The sequence below is a fragment of the Calonectris borealis genome, chromosome 1 (genome assembly GCF_964195595.1).
Source record: "Calonectris borealis chromosome 1, bCalBor7.hap1.2, whole genome shotgun sequence".
NCBI lineage: Eukaryota > Metazoa > Chordata > Aves > Procellariiformes > Procellariidae > Calonectris > Calonectris borealis.
The window spans coordinates 81,260,391-81,277,413 of record NC_134312.1 but is presented as its reverse complement, the minus strand read 5'-3'; the positions used below and the strand labels follow the sequence as shown (position 1 = coordinate 81,277,413).

The 17,023-nt window shown below is 37.2% G+C and overlaps 1 protein-coding gene across 1 annotated transcript in view; it reads left to right on the top strand.

Moving 5' to 3' along the window:
• The window catches only part of LOC142087860 (potassium voltage-gated channel subfamily KQT member 1-like), a 511,647-nt gene that overhangs the window by 94,974 nt on the left and 399,650 nt on the right, over positions 1–17,023 (top strand). Inside the window, exon 12 of the mRNA XM_075162580.1 lies at positions 9,809–9,923. Within this exon, the coding sequence (XP_075018681.1) occupies positions 9,809–9,923 (115 nt within the window). The remainder of the gene's footprint in view (positions 1–9,808; positions 9,924–17,023) is intronic.

The following is a 17,023-nucleotide window of genomic DNA, read 5'->3' as shown; positions in this document are numbered from 1 at the left end:
CTCGGAAGATATTTCTAATTTTACTGTCATTGCAATTTGTATGCTTTGACCATTAACAGTCATGAAAAATAAAAACGTTTTCAGAGTGGTTTATTTTCTTTAATAGCCACACTAAAACTGTACTTCCTTTTTAAAATAAACATTTTTACTATAATGGCAGTTCTGAATCCCATAATGGAAAGTAACTCTATATATTTATATTACATGATACATTCCCTATGTGTAATTCTAAGAGTTTGTATGTGTTAAGAGCTCTCCCTGCAGAGCTAACAAGCTGCCAAATTACATTTCACTGACTATTAATTGTTTCATTTTAAGGTCAAGTTCTTCTTGTCCTTTTTAAAAAAAAAAAAAAAAACCAAAAAAAAACAAAATCAAAACAAACCCAAAAAACCCAAGCAGTGGAGAGGGATCACTTTCAAAGCTATTTTTGTCTTATTTTTCTTGACTGTTCTTACTCTATGTTTTGTTCTTCAGAGTAACTGAAGTAACAGTCAAGTATTGCTAGCCTTAAAAAATCAAATGCATTAGTATTGGTAACTTGAATTTAGTCATGGAGAGCTGATCTCTGAACATATTCACAAGCTGTAGATGGTATCTCCAACTCTGAAAACATGTTCAAGATATCTGTGGGCACAAGGATTGTCTCAGATAAGCAAAAGAAACAGAATGAGGCTTCAGTTAAGAGAAAGAGAGATACTTTTCAAAGTTGAAATGTGTCAAAATACTTTACTGTAAAATATTGAGAAACAATGTTTTCGTGACATCATTTGAATACAACTTGTCTTGTTAGATGCTTTCCCAAAGGTGTCCAATTGACATTCCTCCTGGACTAGTTGTGGCAGCATTTGGGCCTAACATATACAGGAGAAGTAGCTCACTGCTGGCAATATATGTCAGCAAATTATTCTGTGCTGTTTCAGCCACCAAGTATTAATGGCAAACATAAACTACTGCGGCAGAATGGCAGCTACTCTGCAGAAAGCTGTGACTGCAGATTTGCCTAGTTACTGAAATGTTTAATGCAAGACTATGTAGTATTAAGCTAGTAAACCTGCAAAGAGAGAGAAACAGGAGAGGAAGGATATAGAGGGATTTCTTGTTGATCATGAAGTTGAGTTGGCAACATAAACATGTTAAAATATGTCCCAAGACAGACTTCTGCTAGGAGATGTTTGAGGAGATGAGGTACCTGCTGTCCTCACTTGAAGAAGGATAACCTCAAGGGCTGAGAAGTCTTTAGATAAGATAGGTAGGTAGGTGCTTTGCTTTGGACAAATGTTCTTTTTCCTATTGATGTCACTTACTGTATTTTTCCTGCTGTCAAAATACTCTTGCTACTGCCATGTGGCACAACTTAATAGCTGAACTGTATCTTCTATGCAGTTCAGTCTGTGGGTTTCTCTGAATGCTCCTCTTCCCCAACCAACCACGAAAATCTGTTTTCCAACCTCTTTGCCAGACCTTATCCCTTATTACCATCCATGTCAACCACATACATTTGACTGAGTTTGGAAGCCTGCTTTTTTTTTGTGTTTAGGAGAAATAGCTTTCATACGAAAAAAGGCATTACTTTTTTCTGGAACAGAGCCCAAGAGAGAAGAAATGTTAAAACAAAGATGTCACTGTTCACTTCTATATCCACATAGAAACCTGGGAAGGGCTAGCTACCCACGATACACCAGTATAGACCCTGTATCTTAAGAGATGGGAGATTTCTATGGATGAATCAGGCTGAGAATGAGAAACTCCTCTAGGGTTCAGTTATAGGCCTTCTGTTTCTCTGGCTTCCTTGTCTTTGGGGTCTTCTAGTCTGTTTGGCTCAGCAAGATGGAGGACAAAAGTCCATAAAGGTAAATTTTGTGGTAACAAGTAGAGGCTCTAAGGGCATGTTATGTATATGCATGGAAAAAGTTATCTGACTGACAGAGTTTTATGTACTCCTGAAATGCCGTTTCCTTTGTCCTATGAAAGGCAGGAGGCCAGAGTGAAGCATCCAGGCAGTTGGACCACATACCTAGCCATGTAGTAAATATTCCTATTATTGCCCAACATGCAGTATGACTACAGCACACAGCTAGCTGCATTTAGCACTGTTTAAAAAAAAAAATCACATCTGCCATTTTTTGGAACAAATTTTAGCTCACTATTCTGATAAGGAACTGAAAACAGCTTCCTCTAGTTTTCTGTTGTGGGTCATTCCCATGAGGAAAACTGAAAAACAATCCTGGGTGTAATACAATCAGAAATGTAGAAGTTAAAATAGCTAGGTTAGTATCTCTTCTTTGTCACTTAGCTCCATGTTTTCATGTTTTTAGTTGATCATTAATGCTTTTATCACAGCACAATCAATAGACATTTAAAAAATAATTAATTTGCTCAGATTAAATTGGGCAAGGAAAATCCTTTCTCAACTTAATGCTTTTGAAACGGACTGAATTGAGCGCAATGGAAATCATAGCTTGCTGTCTGAGCAGATAGTGAGTGGCACCAACACTGCATGCTTCTCTACTATGCTCCATTAATGTCCGATTCTCTTCTGACAGGTCATACCTGTGTATGAGGAGGTACTTACAACTCTTTGTGCAATTGGTCCCTGTCCACTTTTCTGAATCTATCGACAAACCTGCTTGTCAGTTAACACCAAACATTACACAGGTTCAGTGGTGTGGACGTTTACTTACTCTGCAAGTTATTTCACACAAAATATTCAGCTAAATATTCTAAGCCAGTATGTTTCATTTAAAGAAAAGAAGTTGATTTTGTGCTGAATTTACTTTTTCTTAAGTAGACTTATATTTATGATGCTGTAGAAAATTTTTGGTGGGGTTTTTTTTTTGTGAATATGTTGCATCCTTCTTGTTTGCTAAGTCTTACAAGTACGTTCAGGCAGTTGGGTAGGTAAAGCATCTTCATACGCATTCAAAAGTATGTTTTGTTGTTTTTTCTCTGCATGTTTTCCAGTACTACATGCCTTTGTGATTTTGAATTATGTGTTGGTATTCATTTACATCTCTGTGCTGTCCCATTAGACATGAAATGAGTTCCATGGGGTGTAAGTCAGTATGTCATTTGGCCTGCAGGCTTATCTAAACAAAAGAATGTACAACAAATAAAGTCAGCATTAGTGCATTTTGAGTGCTGATTGTTTCAAATCAGATACACAGGAAACCAGATGTTGACGTTTATCTAAAACACTTGCAGCCAAACAAGTAACTAAGTACAGCAGCAATAGTGCGTGGCACTTTTTGCATATACTTCGCAATATGTTTGCAGCAAATACGAATTTATTCTTATTCCTCAATTCGCTTTTTCAGATGCTCTTTTATTTCTGTTCTGCTACCAAACTACTGTTTAATTCATTGTGGTCTGATTCTGCAGGTCTTCTGGGAGCAAAATCAAATTTGGGGAGAACATACAAGAATTGCAGTATCAGCCATGTCTCTAATGACAATAAATTTAGATGCCTAAAATTAAGTACATAAAGTGGCTTGGCTTTTTTAACTATACTGGGCACTTGTAGCTCTTAGAGTTGTGTATGGGACAATCTGAGTATTTGGCATTTGCAGATGGCTTACATTTGAGCACTTAGTAAGGATTTAAAATCCCAGCTTCAGATGCTCAGATTTTTAACATTTTTACAGAAAAGTAAAATAAAAATAGCTCTTTCTTATTTAGATTAGTACTGAGTACACTCCTGACACTTCAGTTCCACAATAGCAATGAAGAAAAGCTCACATAATATAGCTTTAATAAAGACGTTTTTCAGTCTATGCTAGTGATATGTTTTGATGTATTCTTCCAACATGACTGCTCAGATGAGCTTGAATACCACTTGGCTGCTGGGATGAATAATAATAGCAAAGTTGAAGAGGTTTTTAAAGGGAGGCTAGTGGTCAGGTGTCAGACACTTATAGGCACCTTGGCTTTCATAAGCCATTAATTTTCCTTTTTTTCTGAGGAAAGTAAGGATTTGGAAATGTCTCAATCTAGGCCTCAAACCAGTTTGCCTCTCTATACAGCTTTAAAAATACTGCATTTCGGGCAGTGAGGTGATATGAGTTTCTGCCACAAGAAAGAAGATAAGAAGTAATGCTGTGATCTCACAGGTACTTCCTCCCTGTGGATAAAGGAAGCATAGTCATCCCGTGGGTTTTCTGTCAAGGTGCAGCCTTACGTATAGAGTTAAACAAATCATATGTTTACTTCATAGACATTTGTTACATTGAGTAGTGTAGCCTGGTGTTATGAGAGAGTGTGTTTTAAAAACTTCTGATCTGAAAGTCCGTAAGCAGTCAACTGATAGTGTCAACTTTTAGGCTGGATTGATCCCACTACCTTGCACATGGAATCAAGATATGTGCATTATAGGTATAATGCCGTTGTCTGAGGTTGGACTGACAGTCGTTCTTCAAAGATGCCTCCTTTTCCCTTTCTCCATTGACTGTAAAGAAAGCATAGGTTTTTGGCTTAGATGTGTCAGAGTGGCAATGAACAAAAATTAAGAGGTTTTCCTTTTTTCCTAGTGCTATGTCACCTATAGTGCATATTGTGCACATACAGTCTTTTAAAGTGATAATTGTTATAGAAATAGTTTAACCAAACAATTAAATGTTCTGTCAATGAAGCGTGCAGAGCAGATTTTTTTTTTTCCAAGTGCATATGGAATTTAGGAAATTTTACTGAATGTCTGTCATACTGGAAAATTGGGTTTAGGCAGCTTTAAAAAAAAATCTAGTCAATTGGTCTCACTGTAAATAAGCTGATAAACTTGCTTTGTTTCCCATTGTTAAACACATAGTTAAATTTACAGATTAAATTGGTTCTTTTAATATTTTGTTTGATTTTGTTAACAAAGAAAAGTTTTATTGTAACTTAAATTATTATGACACCTAGCATACTTTTGATGATGTGCCCATTCCAAATGAGTTCAGTAAAAAAAGAAAAATTGGAAGTATATTTCCATTGTAACTGTGTATATTATCAAGAAGCCAGTTATGGATTTATTGTTTCTGTTGTCAGCTTACTGTTCATACTAAGTTCTTGCTAAGCGTATAATAGTGATAAAAACACATCTCGCAAAATGCTATCTTGTTAGTTTTCTTTCACAGATTATTTCATTGAAGAGTTATTCCATGTAGGATAACTTTTCTAGCACTAATAAGAAATCCTCGTCCTAAGAAAGAAAAAGCATAATTGAAATGGGTGAAAGTGATTAAAAGACAGTAGTGCTGAAGGACCAGATGGAATTTACTTTTGGTCTCCTAAGCCTGTTTTTTATAATATTATGTTTTAAAAACAACCAACCAAACAAGCAAAACCCCCAGACAAACAGAAAAGCCCCCACCCTTACTTTCATCTGGTAGAGGAGACCCTATTCTCATCAGTGTTCTTTACACATTAATCTTTTTACTGCTTTGGTTGAAGACTGGTTTAGCTTACCCTTTGTGTCCCATCTGGCCCTTCTCTGGCCTGCGCATTTAAATGCAGCTCTACAGCTTTCCTGGTCATCTTTATCGATATGCTCTGTGAGCTCTCCCCTGTCACCAGGTGCTTGGCATTGTCTTCACACAATCTATTACTTAACAATTTGAGGAATAAATATTCATGTGACAGGAACTGTTTTATCTTAAACTGTCTCAAATTTGCTGTCTGTTTCTATCCAGTTGCCTGTGTTTCCCCAGTTTAACTTGACAAATATCTCCCTTCATTCAAGTTCTTTGGTGTTTGTATTCCTAGGAGTAGCAACTGCAGGTACCCTTCTATATAACATAAGCAGCCACTGCAATTTTCTGCAGACTTTTGTAAAGTAGACTGTGTGGGAATGGTATGAATTATCTTTAAATTTGTGTTTGAGGGTTTTTCTTTGTGAATATGAAAAAAAAAAACTCCTAATAAAAACAGTAAGTTAGAATTATTTGCAATAGAAGAGACCTGCTTTTTCTTTTTTTCACCTTTATCTCAGAAAAGAATAGTTCAAAATCTTCCTGGTTGTTTTGTCCTGGTATTGGTAGGCATTGCCTATTTGAGGATGACCATGGTAATGGGAACCATGTGCAATCATATTTTCTACTGCAGTTGTAAATTGGGAGTTCACATTTTTCCCATACTACAAAGACAGAAGTTAGTGTAATACAGATAAGGAATCTAAGGTTAGAGAAAGCTAAGCAGCATTGCAAAAATATCTGTGTTACATTTGGATGTGTTTATTATATGTTCTCACCATTTTAGAAACTGACACCGAAGGAAAAAATAGAGGTGTATGAAACTTAACTTTCCTTTTGCTGTTTCATTTAATGAGTTGATCTGTTTCATTGATTCCTAGGTTTATGGCATTCACTGGTGTTTGTTGTACTGTGATAGATACTATTCTGTATTTTCAACTTGCTGCTTCCAAATGTTCATGCCCAGAAAATATTATATATTTTATAACCAAATAGGTACAGCTTCTTCATGTTGTTCAGTAGTAGCACATGGAAAGGAAGGATGGTTTCTCTTCTCTTTCCCCTTCATATTTCTTTGCCTCCGCTCCTTGATACTCTGCAACAACAAAAATTAGGCATTCATTCCCATAAAGTCAGTTTGGAAAAGGAAAGCTTATTAAAATAAATATAGAGAGGGAAGATATAGTTGTTCTGGCTTGAACTGCGGCTGTTACAAACTTACCATATGTAGTAGCTGGACCTTACAACTTTGAGTTTTATTTCTGGAAAGCATCACTGCCATGTGTTGAATGTATTTTAATGCTCCACATTTCCTCAGAATGAAAGTATTATCGTGGATGATTATTATGAATTACTTCATTGCTCAGAAGCTTATGGCTTCTTGACATTCAAAAAATATTTTTGTTCCTTTTTGTGTAATTTTGGGAATTTTGATTTATGAGTGAATATTGCTGTCTGAATGAGTTTTGGAAGTTCACTCAGGGAAAGTGACAGTTAACTTCAGAAACTGAGTTGTTCCAGAAAGAGTGTTTCAAATAAGAAGATAACTGTTTACGACTTAAGTCACCTTAAGGACAGAAAATATTTAGAAGAGGATATGTTACTTGCGTTTACAATTGACATTAATGTTTGGATGTGTGGACCAGAAAACATTATTAATGGGTTAATGTTTTAAAGTAGGAACATACAGACTTATTGGGTGATAAAAGCATAAAGGGATTTAGTATTAAATAGCCTTTATTATTAGGGTTACAATGATAAAACAGGTATTCTCTTGTGGTGCCTTAATACTTCACAAAACACAAACCTGAACTGACTCTAAATTGAGTCAAGTGGCTCTGCGAGTAGTAGGGAATCTTATATCACCACCCAAATATTATGAGCCTCAGAGCTGTGATTTCTGCTTTAAGTTGGTGCTTAAGAGCAGCACTTCTAGGAGAAGCTCTTCTTTCTCATAGTATTCGTATACGTTAGAGGCAGGTTTTTGAGATAAATCTAGCCTGTAACCAAACTGGCAAAAATTGTTCTGTCCACAGATCTGACCATGTGGGAAGCGTGGGAGGGGAGAGAGGAAGCAGGGAGGCAATCTTTGAGACATGACCCAAATACTTAGTTTTATGGAGCGAAGTGCACATCTTCAATTCAACTAATAAAATGAACTATGGAGTATATGTTACAGAACTCCTGCTTGTATAAAGTACCTAATCACATCATTGTCTTTTTCAAAATGCTTGTGGGAATGAAATGTATGTGTACTACTTGTGGGATGAGACAGATAATCATAGCAAGGTCTTCACCAAACAGAAAACTCGCATGCTTTTACCCTACATGAAGAGGGAACAGAAGCTTGCCATACTTATGTAGGTAATCAAGCACCAGTTGAGGCCATTAAACCCAGGATTATATTCTACATGTCTTTGCAGAAGGTCCATGGTCAGAGAAGCAGGGGTTCTAGGCTCACCCTGGAGTAACAGCAGAGCTGCTCTGCAGCACTCAGCACAGCACCCACAAATGAGAATAATGAGAAAGTGAAGGTTTCACAACTGGCATGCTACTCTTGTCTCTCTTTTCTCATAACTAGCACGTTAGAACAGAGTGAAGAGCCATTGTAGTAGTGAACACTTCTCAGAAAAGAAATTAGCAAGCAAATGTATTAGGGTTTTTTTTTTAAGAACCCATGGGTGCAGATTGCAAACAGCAGTGTGATGAGACAGAGATAAGTTTGATAAGGCGATATGGTCCAGACCTTTAAAATGACAGAAATAAAATATAATCCTACTTGTTGTCATGACAAATGCATTGCAGTAATTCTGTTATCTATCTTGTGCTATAAAGGAAGCAAACCCCCATGAATTAATTAGGTCCTTCCCTTATCATTTCAGCAGTCCATTGTGTAGTAGGAATTGCTAGCAATCCAATGTTTTCCTTTTAATTTGATTTTGCCTTACATGGGCACAGTGACTTAACTCTGCCTTTAGCTATGTTCAGTTATGCCATTTTATAATTATATTCCATAGACTTCATTCTCACTCCTTGCCATTTATGCTATGGCTCTTCCAATAGTAAGCTCTGATGTTGTATTTAGCTTGAATGTAATCCAGCTAAAGTGGTGCTGTAGAATTAGCTTAAGACTTCAACAACTTAGTTTTCTAGCAGGCAAGCTTTCTCTTTGTCATGTGCGTTGTTTTTTTTCTTCTTACCCATCACAGCATATGCAAGTGACACTACTTAGTCTTTTACTTGTTTTGTTTGACACTTAATTTTAGTGATTCCTTTCCCCCCGTAAACATTTACCTTTTTTTCTCCCTTGAATTTATATGCATCATCCTATCCATTTTCCAAGTTAGACTCTGCCAGCTCATAATGCTATGTGCTTTCAAGAATGATCAGAACTAAAATAGATGGGGAGCTTTCTTAGCAACTGTTAGGATCACTGGTAGTCATGAAGAAAATTGCTATTTCAGATCACAGCAATGTAAGCTAGATGCATGTCATAGCTTTTGAACAAAACAAATACAGGAAAAGATATTGAAAAGACGTTAAAACAGAAATTGCTTATCAATATTGATGCAACTGAACTCAGAAAGGCAGGTACATGTATACTTCACGTTTATAGCAGAAGTCAGCCCTATACTTGATGGAAATGAGTATTGGGGCTCGAGCTTTTTAAAGCATAATCAATCTGTTTTCATCAGTTGCAGGGCTAGCTGCACTTCTCTGTTTTTTGCAGTCTGTGAGTGAACTCCTTCATTCATTGGCTTTCATATGTCTTCCCAATCTGTAATGAAATTTGTAGCTTTCTTATGCTTGGAACATAAGCTGAGCTACAGTACAGCTTTGTATCCATCATGGTTACCCTGCTGAGCTGACTGCATTCAAACACCTGAGGCTCTTCCCTGGTCTGTGGGAGAATGTTTGAATGCTGGTGAATATAGTGACCAAAAAATACTTGAAAAAAAAAGTGTTGTTTATATGATAATAGCAATAAAATATTAAAGAAGGGTTTTAGAGAAATTAAAGTATACATATCAAATAGTATTAACTAAGGAAATGAAAGTCAGATTGTTTCTGTCTATTGTCATGCCCACATTGAAATTGTGGATATGGTGAATTTCTGCTTACAGGGAGACAGTCCTCAAGAAGAAAAGCCTTTCTTCTGTGTATTTGAAGTATGTATGTGCACATATATATTTTTGTATGGCATATGTTATAAGCATCAACTTCACTGATTCTGACAAAAAAGAAAGCCATGTCTCATATTAGAACCATTTCTTTAATCTACTGCACAATATCTTAAGCAAGGGAAAGAGCTTGTATATGTTGTCTTTCTAATGTATTATGATTTCTTTGAATTATTTGTGCAGTGAAAAGACGTTTAGAAGGGAATACCCAAGAAATGTCACGGGCCAACAGCTTCACTGATGACATTGACCTTATATCAGAAGAGTTGCCACTGTCAGCTGCATCCGACGTGACACAGTAAGTGGAACAACAGCTTTTTAATTGGTAATATAAATGCTCATTAATGGTGAGGAAGACTTGTCACTGAATAAAAGTATTATTCTTTGGCTGGCTGCACTTGAAGTGATTATGAGTTTGATCTTACTTAACCATATGTGAACATTTCTACAAAATGCAAGTTGAGCTTCAAGTTTAATAGAAGTAGTCAGACACTTGGAAAGAGAAGCATTGCTCTGCGACGGGTGGCTTGCAGTCTCGGTCTCTTTGTTGTTTTCCTTTTTAAGGCAGCTGACACAGCTCCTGAGACTTAGTTTTACAGGTCGGTTTATACTTTGTAGAATTCTGAATCAGTTTGAGCTCTAAAGCACTCCTAATATGAATATTGTATGAATTGACTGGAAACATAAATGAAATAGGTATTTATAGATACAGCCTGAAAATAGAAAGGCTGCATTATATGTAATATTTTGATAAAGTAGGCACACTTGTAAGGAAATGGTGTTCCAAAAATATGAAAGCAAAATTATTAAAGAGGTGCTGAAGGTGTCTGGATTGACCAGGACAGAAAGTTCCCATTAACAGTGAGTTCACTGTTGAATGATCTCTCACATTGCTTGTATTTGGTTTAGCAAATGCCTGTTTCTTGAAACAAGCGTAATAGTATCTTCAGGCAGGACACCTCCATATTGTCTTTTGACAGGATCTTTGAGTAACCTTCATGCTTTTGTCCTATAATGTACAATTCCAGTGTTGGGGATGGGGAATCTAGAGTAAATTTCAAATGTGAAGCAGAGCATTAAAGCATACAGCAAGGCCTGGATGGACCAGAGCATACTAAGACTTTATCTTACGTGCAGAAACTGATACAATGTTGGTGAATAGAACTCTTGAGTTAGCGGTGATATATGGCCTAAAGGTACAGTACAGCTGGCACAAGCTCATAAAGGTCTAACTAGTCGTTTGGATGTTATGCTAATGTTGGTGAAAAACTCGCCTGAGTTCACGCTTGCAATGGAATTGTCATTGGAAAAACCCTTTGATAAATATCTGAGATTGAAAAGAACAACAAAAATTGTTGCTTGCCTTCAGATAGGGAAAAATATAGACAATGGTGTTCAGGATGAATTTGAAAGCAATGTGATTCCAATCTATAGTGTGATTGCTTTTTAGATGTTTTATTTCACATCATATGGTTACTTTCTGTCCAGGTAACTCATATAGATGATATGTTTGCTAAATCTATAGTAACTATACTATGGTTTTATACAGGATATCCTGGTGCCTGTATTTTCCCAACATGCTATATTTTTTACCTTCTTTCAAATCAGAAAATTATAAATTGTTCTATTCAAATTGGTCTTTTTTTTTTTTTTTTTCTGAATCAGCACAGTGCAAGCACAGGATTTTGCATTTGGAAAGAAACAGTTCTAATCTTATTTGTACTATTTAGTGCATGAAAAATGGTGGTATTTTATGTTATTCTCTATAGTGCACCTTGCAAAAACTGTACCTGAGTTTCTAGCTCATATTAGAGTTTAAATACATTCCTCTCTTGTGTGGAAAGTAAGAAAAGGGATAGTAGAAAGCTAACCAAACATAAAAACGAAAAAAAATTTAAAATATGGAAAGTATTTGAAGTAATATGCTACAGGGTTTAAAGTAATATACTATCAATTCATTAAGTCCTCTTGATGTGGATGTCAGGTGTATATAAACAGAATGATCTTGCAACTAAATATTGCTAAATTAATGATGATTAAATTCGAAGACCCACTATATATAATGTATGTATAAATTTTAGCTTCTGAATATTTGTAGCAAACTTCAAACGTACAGAAAGCATAAGGTCAAAAGTTATAGATGTAATATAATATTCTAAAGGTAAAAACAAAGCCAAAACACCATTTCATGTAGTTTTATGCTTCTGAGGTAAAGCATGCCAGTTTTCACCTTTGTCACTGATAATCTCATTTTATATGTGTGTAATTCTACATGGTAGGAAGCATTCATTTAAAAGTTGTCCTGATTCTTCAGTACAAATGTAATATCTCATTACTCAAATTGTGAACTTCGTTGGACAAGCACAGAACATGATGTATTTATGTATCTTGGTTTTAAACTGCCGTTTCTAATGCAAACAATAAGATATTAACACTGTGTTTGCCTGTTATGCATATGCCTTCTACATGAATATTAGATACACTTAGCGTGATTATTTGTCTTGTCTTTTAGCAGAAGGATAAGCAGGTAAGTCTTCATGTGTGCTATACTTGCTTTGGTGTGTGAGCTTTCCAAAAGAGCATGGCTTTTGCTTTGCACTTAGTAGTGTATCCCCTACACTAGTGTGCCTTGGAATTTGTGATGGGGAAATAATTGTTTTTTTCTGTTAAAAGTTCCTCTTTTATTCTGCTTGTTTACCTGGTTAGACTAAAGAGTTATTCTGTTTGTTCACGTAGATGTTGATTGATGCTGTGGAGTTATGTATGGAGCTAAACTCCCGCCCGCCGCCCCCCTCCTTTCCCCCTCTACCCCCCCACTTTGGAGTGAACTATGTAATGGAAAGTGGGTTTATCTCATTTGGGAATAACATGCATTTGATAACCAGTGCGACAAATCTTCATCCTAGAGTCACAATGCAGTCAACGAACTACACAAAAATTCTTCCAAGAGTAGAATTCAGCCAAAGGTGTGTATATATATGCAATGAATCTTCTCAGTTTGCAAAGTGGAAACATGGCTTTCACGTAACTGTTAATGATAGTATGCCACGATGACGACAGTTTCACATGGAGCACTTCTTTGTGAAGTCAAGCTTGACTTTGTCAAGCTGCCAAAAGGCAAAGTTTTCCTTGCCTTCAACAAGCGTTATGAGTTACAAAATCAATCTCACAGTATACCTTTATTCCAAAGCCAGTAACTGGTCATTTTTTAAACTTTGTAAGCTGCTATGTTGGTTATTAAACATGAAATGTCAGGTATACAACTGTAATGTTTTGAGGGTTTTTTCTTCTGTAATGTGAACAGTAGATTCTTCTGAAATCCTCTCTGCTAGACAATGATAGGAGAGATGTTCTCTGATGACAGTAACTTTTGGCCATGCTGTCTTCAAGACTCCCTTCATTGTGTGGGAAGGCAGATACTGTCCCAGGAGAATAGAATTCCTACCCTGGAGCCATGCTCCCTTGGACAAACATCTGTTGCACAATCTGCACATGTGCGTTAGTCTCACAGTAACTAAAGCGGTTGCTCAGCAAAACCTATTAGGCTGGTCGGAAACTGGTGATACTACTATTTAAGAATGCGTCTTGAGTGAAAGCAAACCAGTTCAGTGGGTTGCAGCACTGCACAGGTTTCAGTGGTTAATACATCCAGTATTGCATTTCTGATGTTAGTGATCCATGCAAGCTTAGAGAAGGTATGCTGTCCTGGTAGAAGGAGGAAGGCGTCAATAAAACCAAAACCAAAGACCAAGCTTGCAAATTGAGCTTGAGATACCTTTCTCTGTAAGTATAGCTTCTTTGGATCCTTCAGATAGTTGGGATGATGTTTGTTTCCAGCGATCTGGGCAAAAATGTGGAAAAATGCAACCTCCTGAGCTAGGGAACAAAAGCATCATATTCAAGATGTAATTCTGTGGTTGTCTGACGTTCTTGCTGAATATCTCTGGCCCAGGCTTTCAGGGTAAAAACCTCATGTGGTTGCTGACCTGAGTGGAGCTATGTTGTTTTATACTGGCTGCTTCTGAGGTGTCCAAAGTTGAATAAGAATGATGTTGTTAGAGATTAATCAAATCTGACAAATGAAATAAATATATTCATTCAATGAGTTGATGAGTAGTTCTGTTTTTAACAATAAATGCTTAGACTACATTATTGCCTCATGTACTTACCCACCCAATTTTTCAGATTCTCTGCTGAGCAGTCAGAAGATGACTCCATTAGTGCATAGAGAAACTGCAAAATGATGTTTTGTCTGTGCTTTGAAACCTAGAAAAAAACAGTGATTATATTTGACTCATTACAGCATATTTGCTTGGTCCTTAGGGTTAGTCTTCTACATATATTGGTAACAGTATCTAAGTTAAGTTATACAGCAGGGAAGGTTTAAATCTTGTGAATGCTACTTCTAGAGCTGGAAAGTTCATTTTTATCACTTTGCTCTTTCTTGCTAACCACTCAGCACTTTCTTTATATCACCTTCAGTTTTTTTAGTGGAAGATGTAAAATAAACAATTCGAACATGGATCCTTCATCCAACTTGATTCAACATAGTGCCACTTCTTTCTCCATGATGTTATATCTTGAAGCCCCTCTTTTTTCCTAATTTCCTACTGTATGCACACAGATGTTGTGACAGGACAGAGGACCTGGTACAGTGTTAGGCCTTCTTGTAAAAAATAATACATGGCAAATTCCTGTATCTCTCTCCTAATGTGAACATTTAAGGCCAGCCACTCCCAACAGCTGGTTCAAACCAGAAATTATAGTTGAGATGTGCTTTACCTGTGTTAAGTGACTATGTGGCTTGATTGACAAGCAAGATAGTCAACTAAAGTCCAGTAGACCTGCACTACCATACTCGTGCAGTATCAAAACCCACTCTTGTGGAAGAAGAAGAAACAATAGCAGTTAAAATGATGGGCACAAGTGAGCAGCTTGCTGAGGTCCCATGTAGATTGAAACAAACATTTATATGAACTAAATACAGTGTAGCATGGAGGATTTTAGAAGGGGGAGAGCTGCCTACAGGGAATGGTTACAGTACTAGGGAAGCCCTGTAAGTTATCTCTGATTAAGGGACATGCAGCTGTAAGGCAATTCAGAGTTCATTTGGCTGGGAACGAACACTCCCCAACATGTAGGGAGACTTGTGATGTGAGGTTTTGGAGTCAGTGTGGAAGTTGCTGAGGCATTCTATTTCAGATGGCCTTGAGTCCTCTACTTGTTCCTTTGCTTGTTCCTTTTCATTTTTTTTTTTGGTATGCTCCTGTCTTTACATAGGAGTCATATCTGTTGGACCTTGATTTCATGTTTCAAACCACAGTAACCTGGAGGAGGCAGGGGCTATTAACTGGTACACCCTGCCACTAACTGGAGTTGTCACATGCAATAAATCCAGTGCCTATTGATCATCCAAGGGGGAAAAGAGATTCTGGAAAGGAAGGAACAAAGGTTCTGCCACCTTCAGAGACTTTTGGTATGCTTTACTAACGAGCAGAGAGCATCTTCTGTGAGGGGGAGAGTATCTACTGTATGGGATTTGCTTTTTTGTTATCATTGTTCCCATGTTGAATTGTGCAAATGGTGTTTGACTCTTTCTGGATTCTTCTTGGCTGCACTGGAGCTTTGCAAGAGTGAAGGAGACCACTAAACGTAACTTTAAGTCTTAATTTTTTTTTTATCTCCAGCTGGTCCTATTGTTATGCAGATTGTGATGACAACCACCCTTGGCCATGAAAATATTTTCTGTCATACATGCGAGAGTTAACCTTCCAGCAGGAAAGAGAGAATTTGGCAAATAGACTGTATTGAAAGATTACACCAACCTGGTCCCAGATAGCACAGTCTCAGGAAAAATATACACAGCACCAGCTTTAGAAGCAGACATCCTGTTTTTGTTTTTCAGAGTTCTGTGGTTTAAAGCTGTGGTGGTTAAAGCTCTTTACACTGTAAGGAAAAGCAAAAGTTAGAAATTCTATATGTCAGCATGGTTAAGCAACTGTGGTTGAGAACGCATTTTGTAGCTCACTAAGGTCACGTAAAGGTAAATGTCAGTTGGTCTCTTAGCAAAAAGCAGTGTAATGCTGCAGTTCAGCAGTCATCACGTCAGCTCTCTTGGGAGGAAACCTTTAGAAGGTGAGATCCACATACAATGACCATCGTCAGTAGTAATTGCCGTCAGCTGAACAGCTGTAGTAATAACTCTTCAGCTGGAACAGGCTGCCAGGGAAGTGATAGCTACACCTGTTCCCCACAGGAAAGTGGAGTCTTAATTACTTTTCATGGGTTGAGAGTGAGACCAACAGTTGCTCTTCTTTCTGAGGCCCTGTCCACAACAGAGTCAAATCATGTTAAGGAACGGTGGGTTTTATACAATTCTGGCTGAAACAATTCTATGCAAAAGTTTAGAAAGCATTTATGTACTTCTGCTACATTCCTATGTATTAATCTATGTGTGACATGGCTATGAAAATGGCTGACTATTTCAGTTTGAGGTCTTAAAATGGTGTAATAGAAGCATAGAGATCTGAATCAACCAATCTGGAAGCAACCAAATATCCACCATTCCTACCTCCAATTTTTTTCTTTCAAGCTCATAGTATAAAAAACAGCTCTTAGATTGTATGAGGGAGATCTTATCTGTAAAAGTATTAGCAGAACAACCCAGCATTAGTATGTGGTTATTGCACAATGAAAGGAATTGGGAATATCTGCTTTAAAAAAAAAAAAAGGAATGGCTGATAAGAACCCTGAGGAGGGGTGAAAAGATAGACCTGAGGTAAGGCAATGGCTGCAAAAACTTAAGGCCTACAATATAGCACTTCCTTCTAACAGGGGAAACTGAGACTCCGAGGGTGAGAATGGCTGAATGCCTTGCTCTGTGTCATCATTGGTGAATCCTGATAGAAAAGGAGTATCACAAATTAATCTTCAATGAAGAACAGAACCTTCTGTGAGGATTGAGGCTCAATGAGGCAAAGAAGTTACTCTTGTTTGTTGGTGTTTGTGCTTGCTCCAGGCTGCTGGGAAGAACAGAGCACCAAAGCTGCTCCCCACTTCACCAGAACTGGGGTCTACAGAGATTGGGGAGGGAACGCTTAGCACTGCTGTTCACTGGAGTGGAAAATCACACCATTGTTAGTAATCCATCCAACTATAGTCAAAGGAAGATGCTTCATGATTAGTCTTGGCATTTAGCTTTTCTCCTTAAAAAGAAGTTTAGGAACAGTGTTGGGTTTTCTTTTTTTCTAGTGGAAGTAGTTTATCATAGGATTGGCAGATAAGAAATATGACTAGTTTCCTGCATTGCCCACTAACACAGAAATTTTATACAAAGTGAATGAACAAACTGTAAAACTTATGCTAGGTCTTAAAGCTTACATTAGATGTGCTCAAATA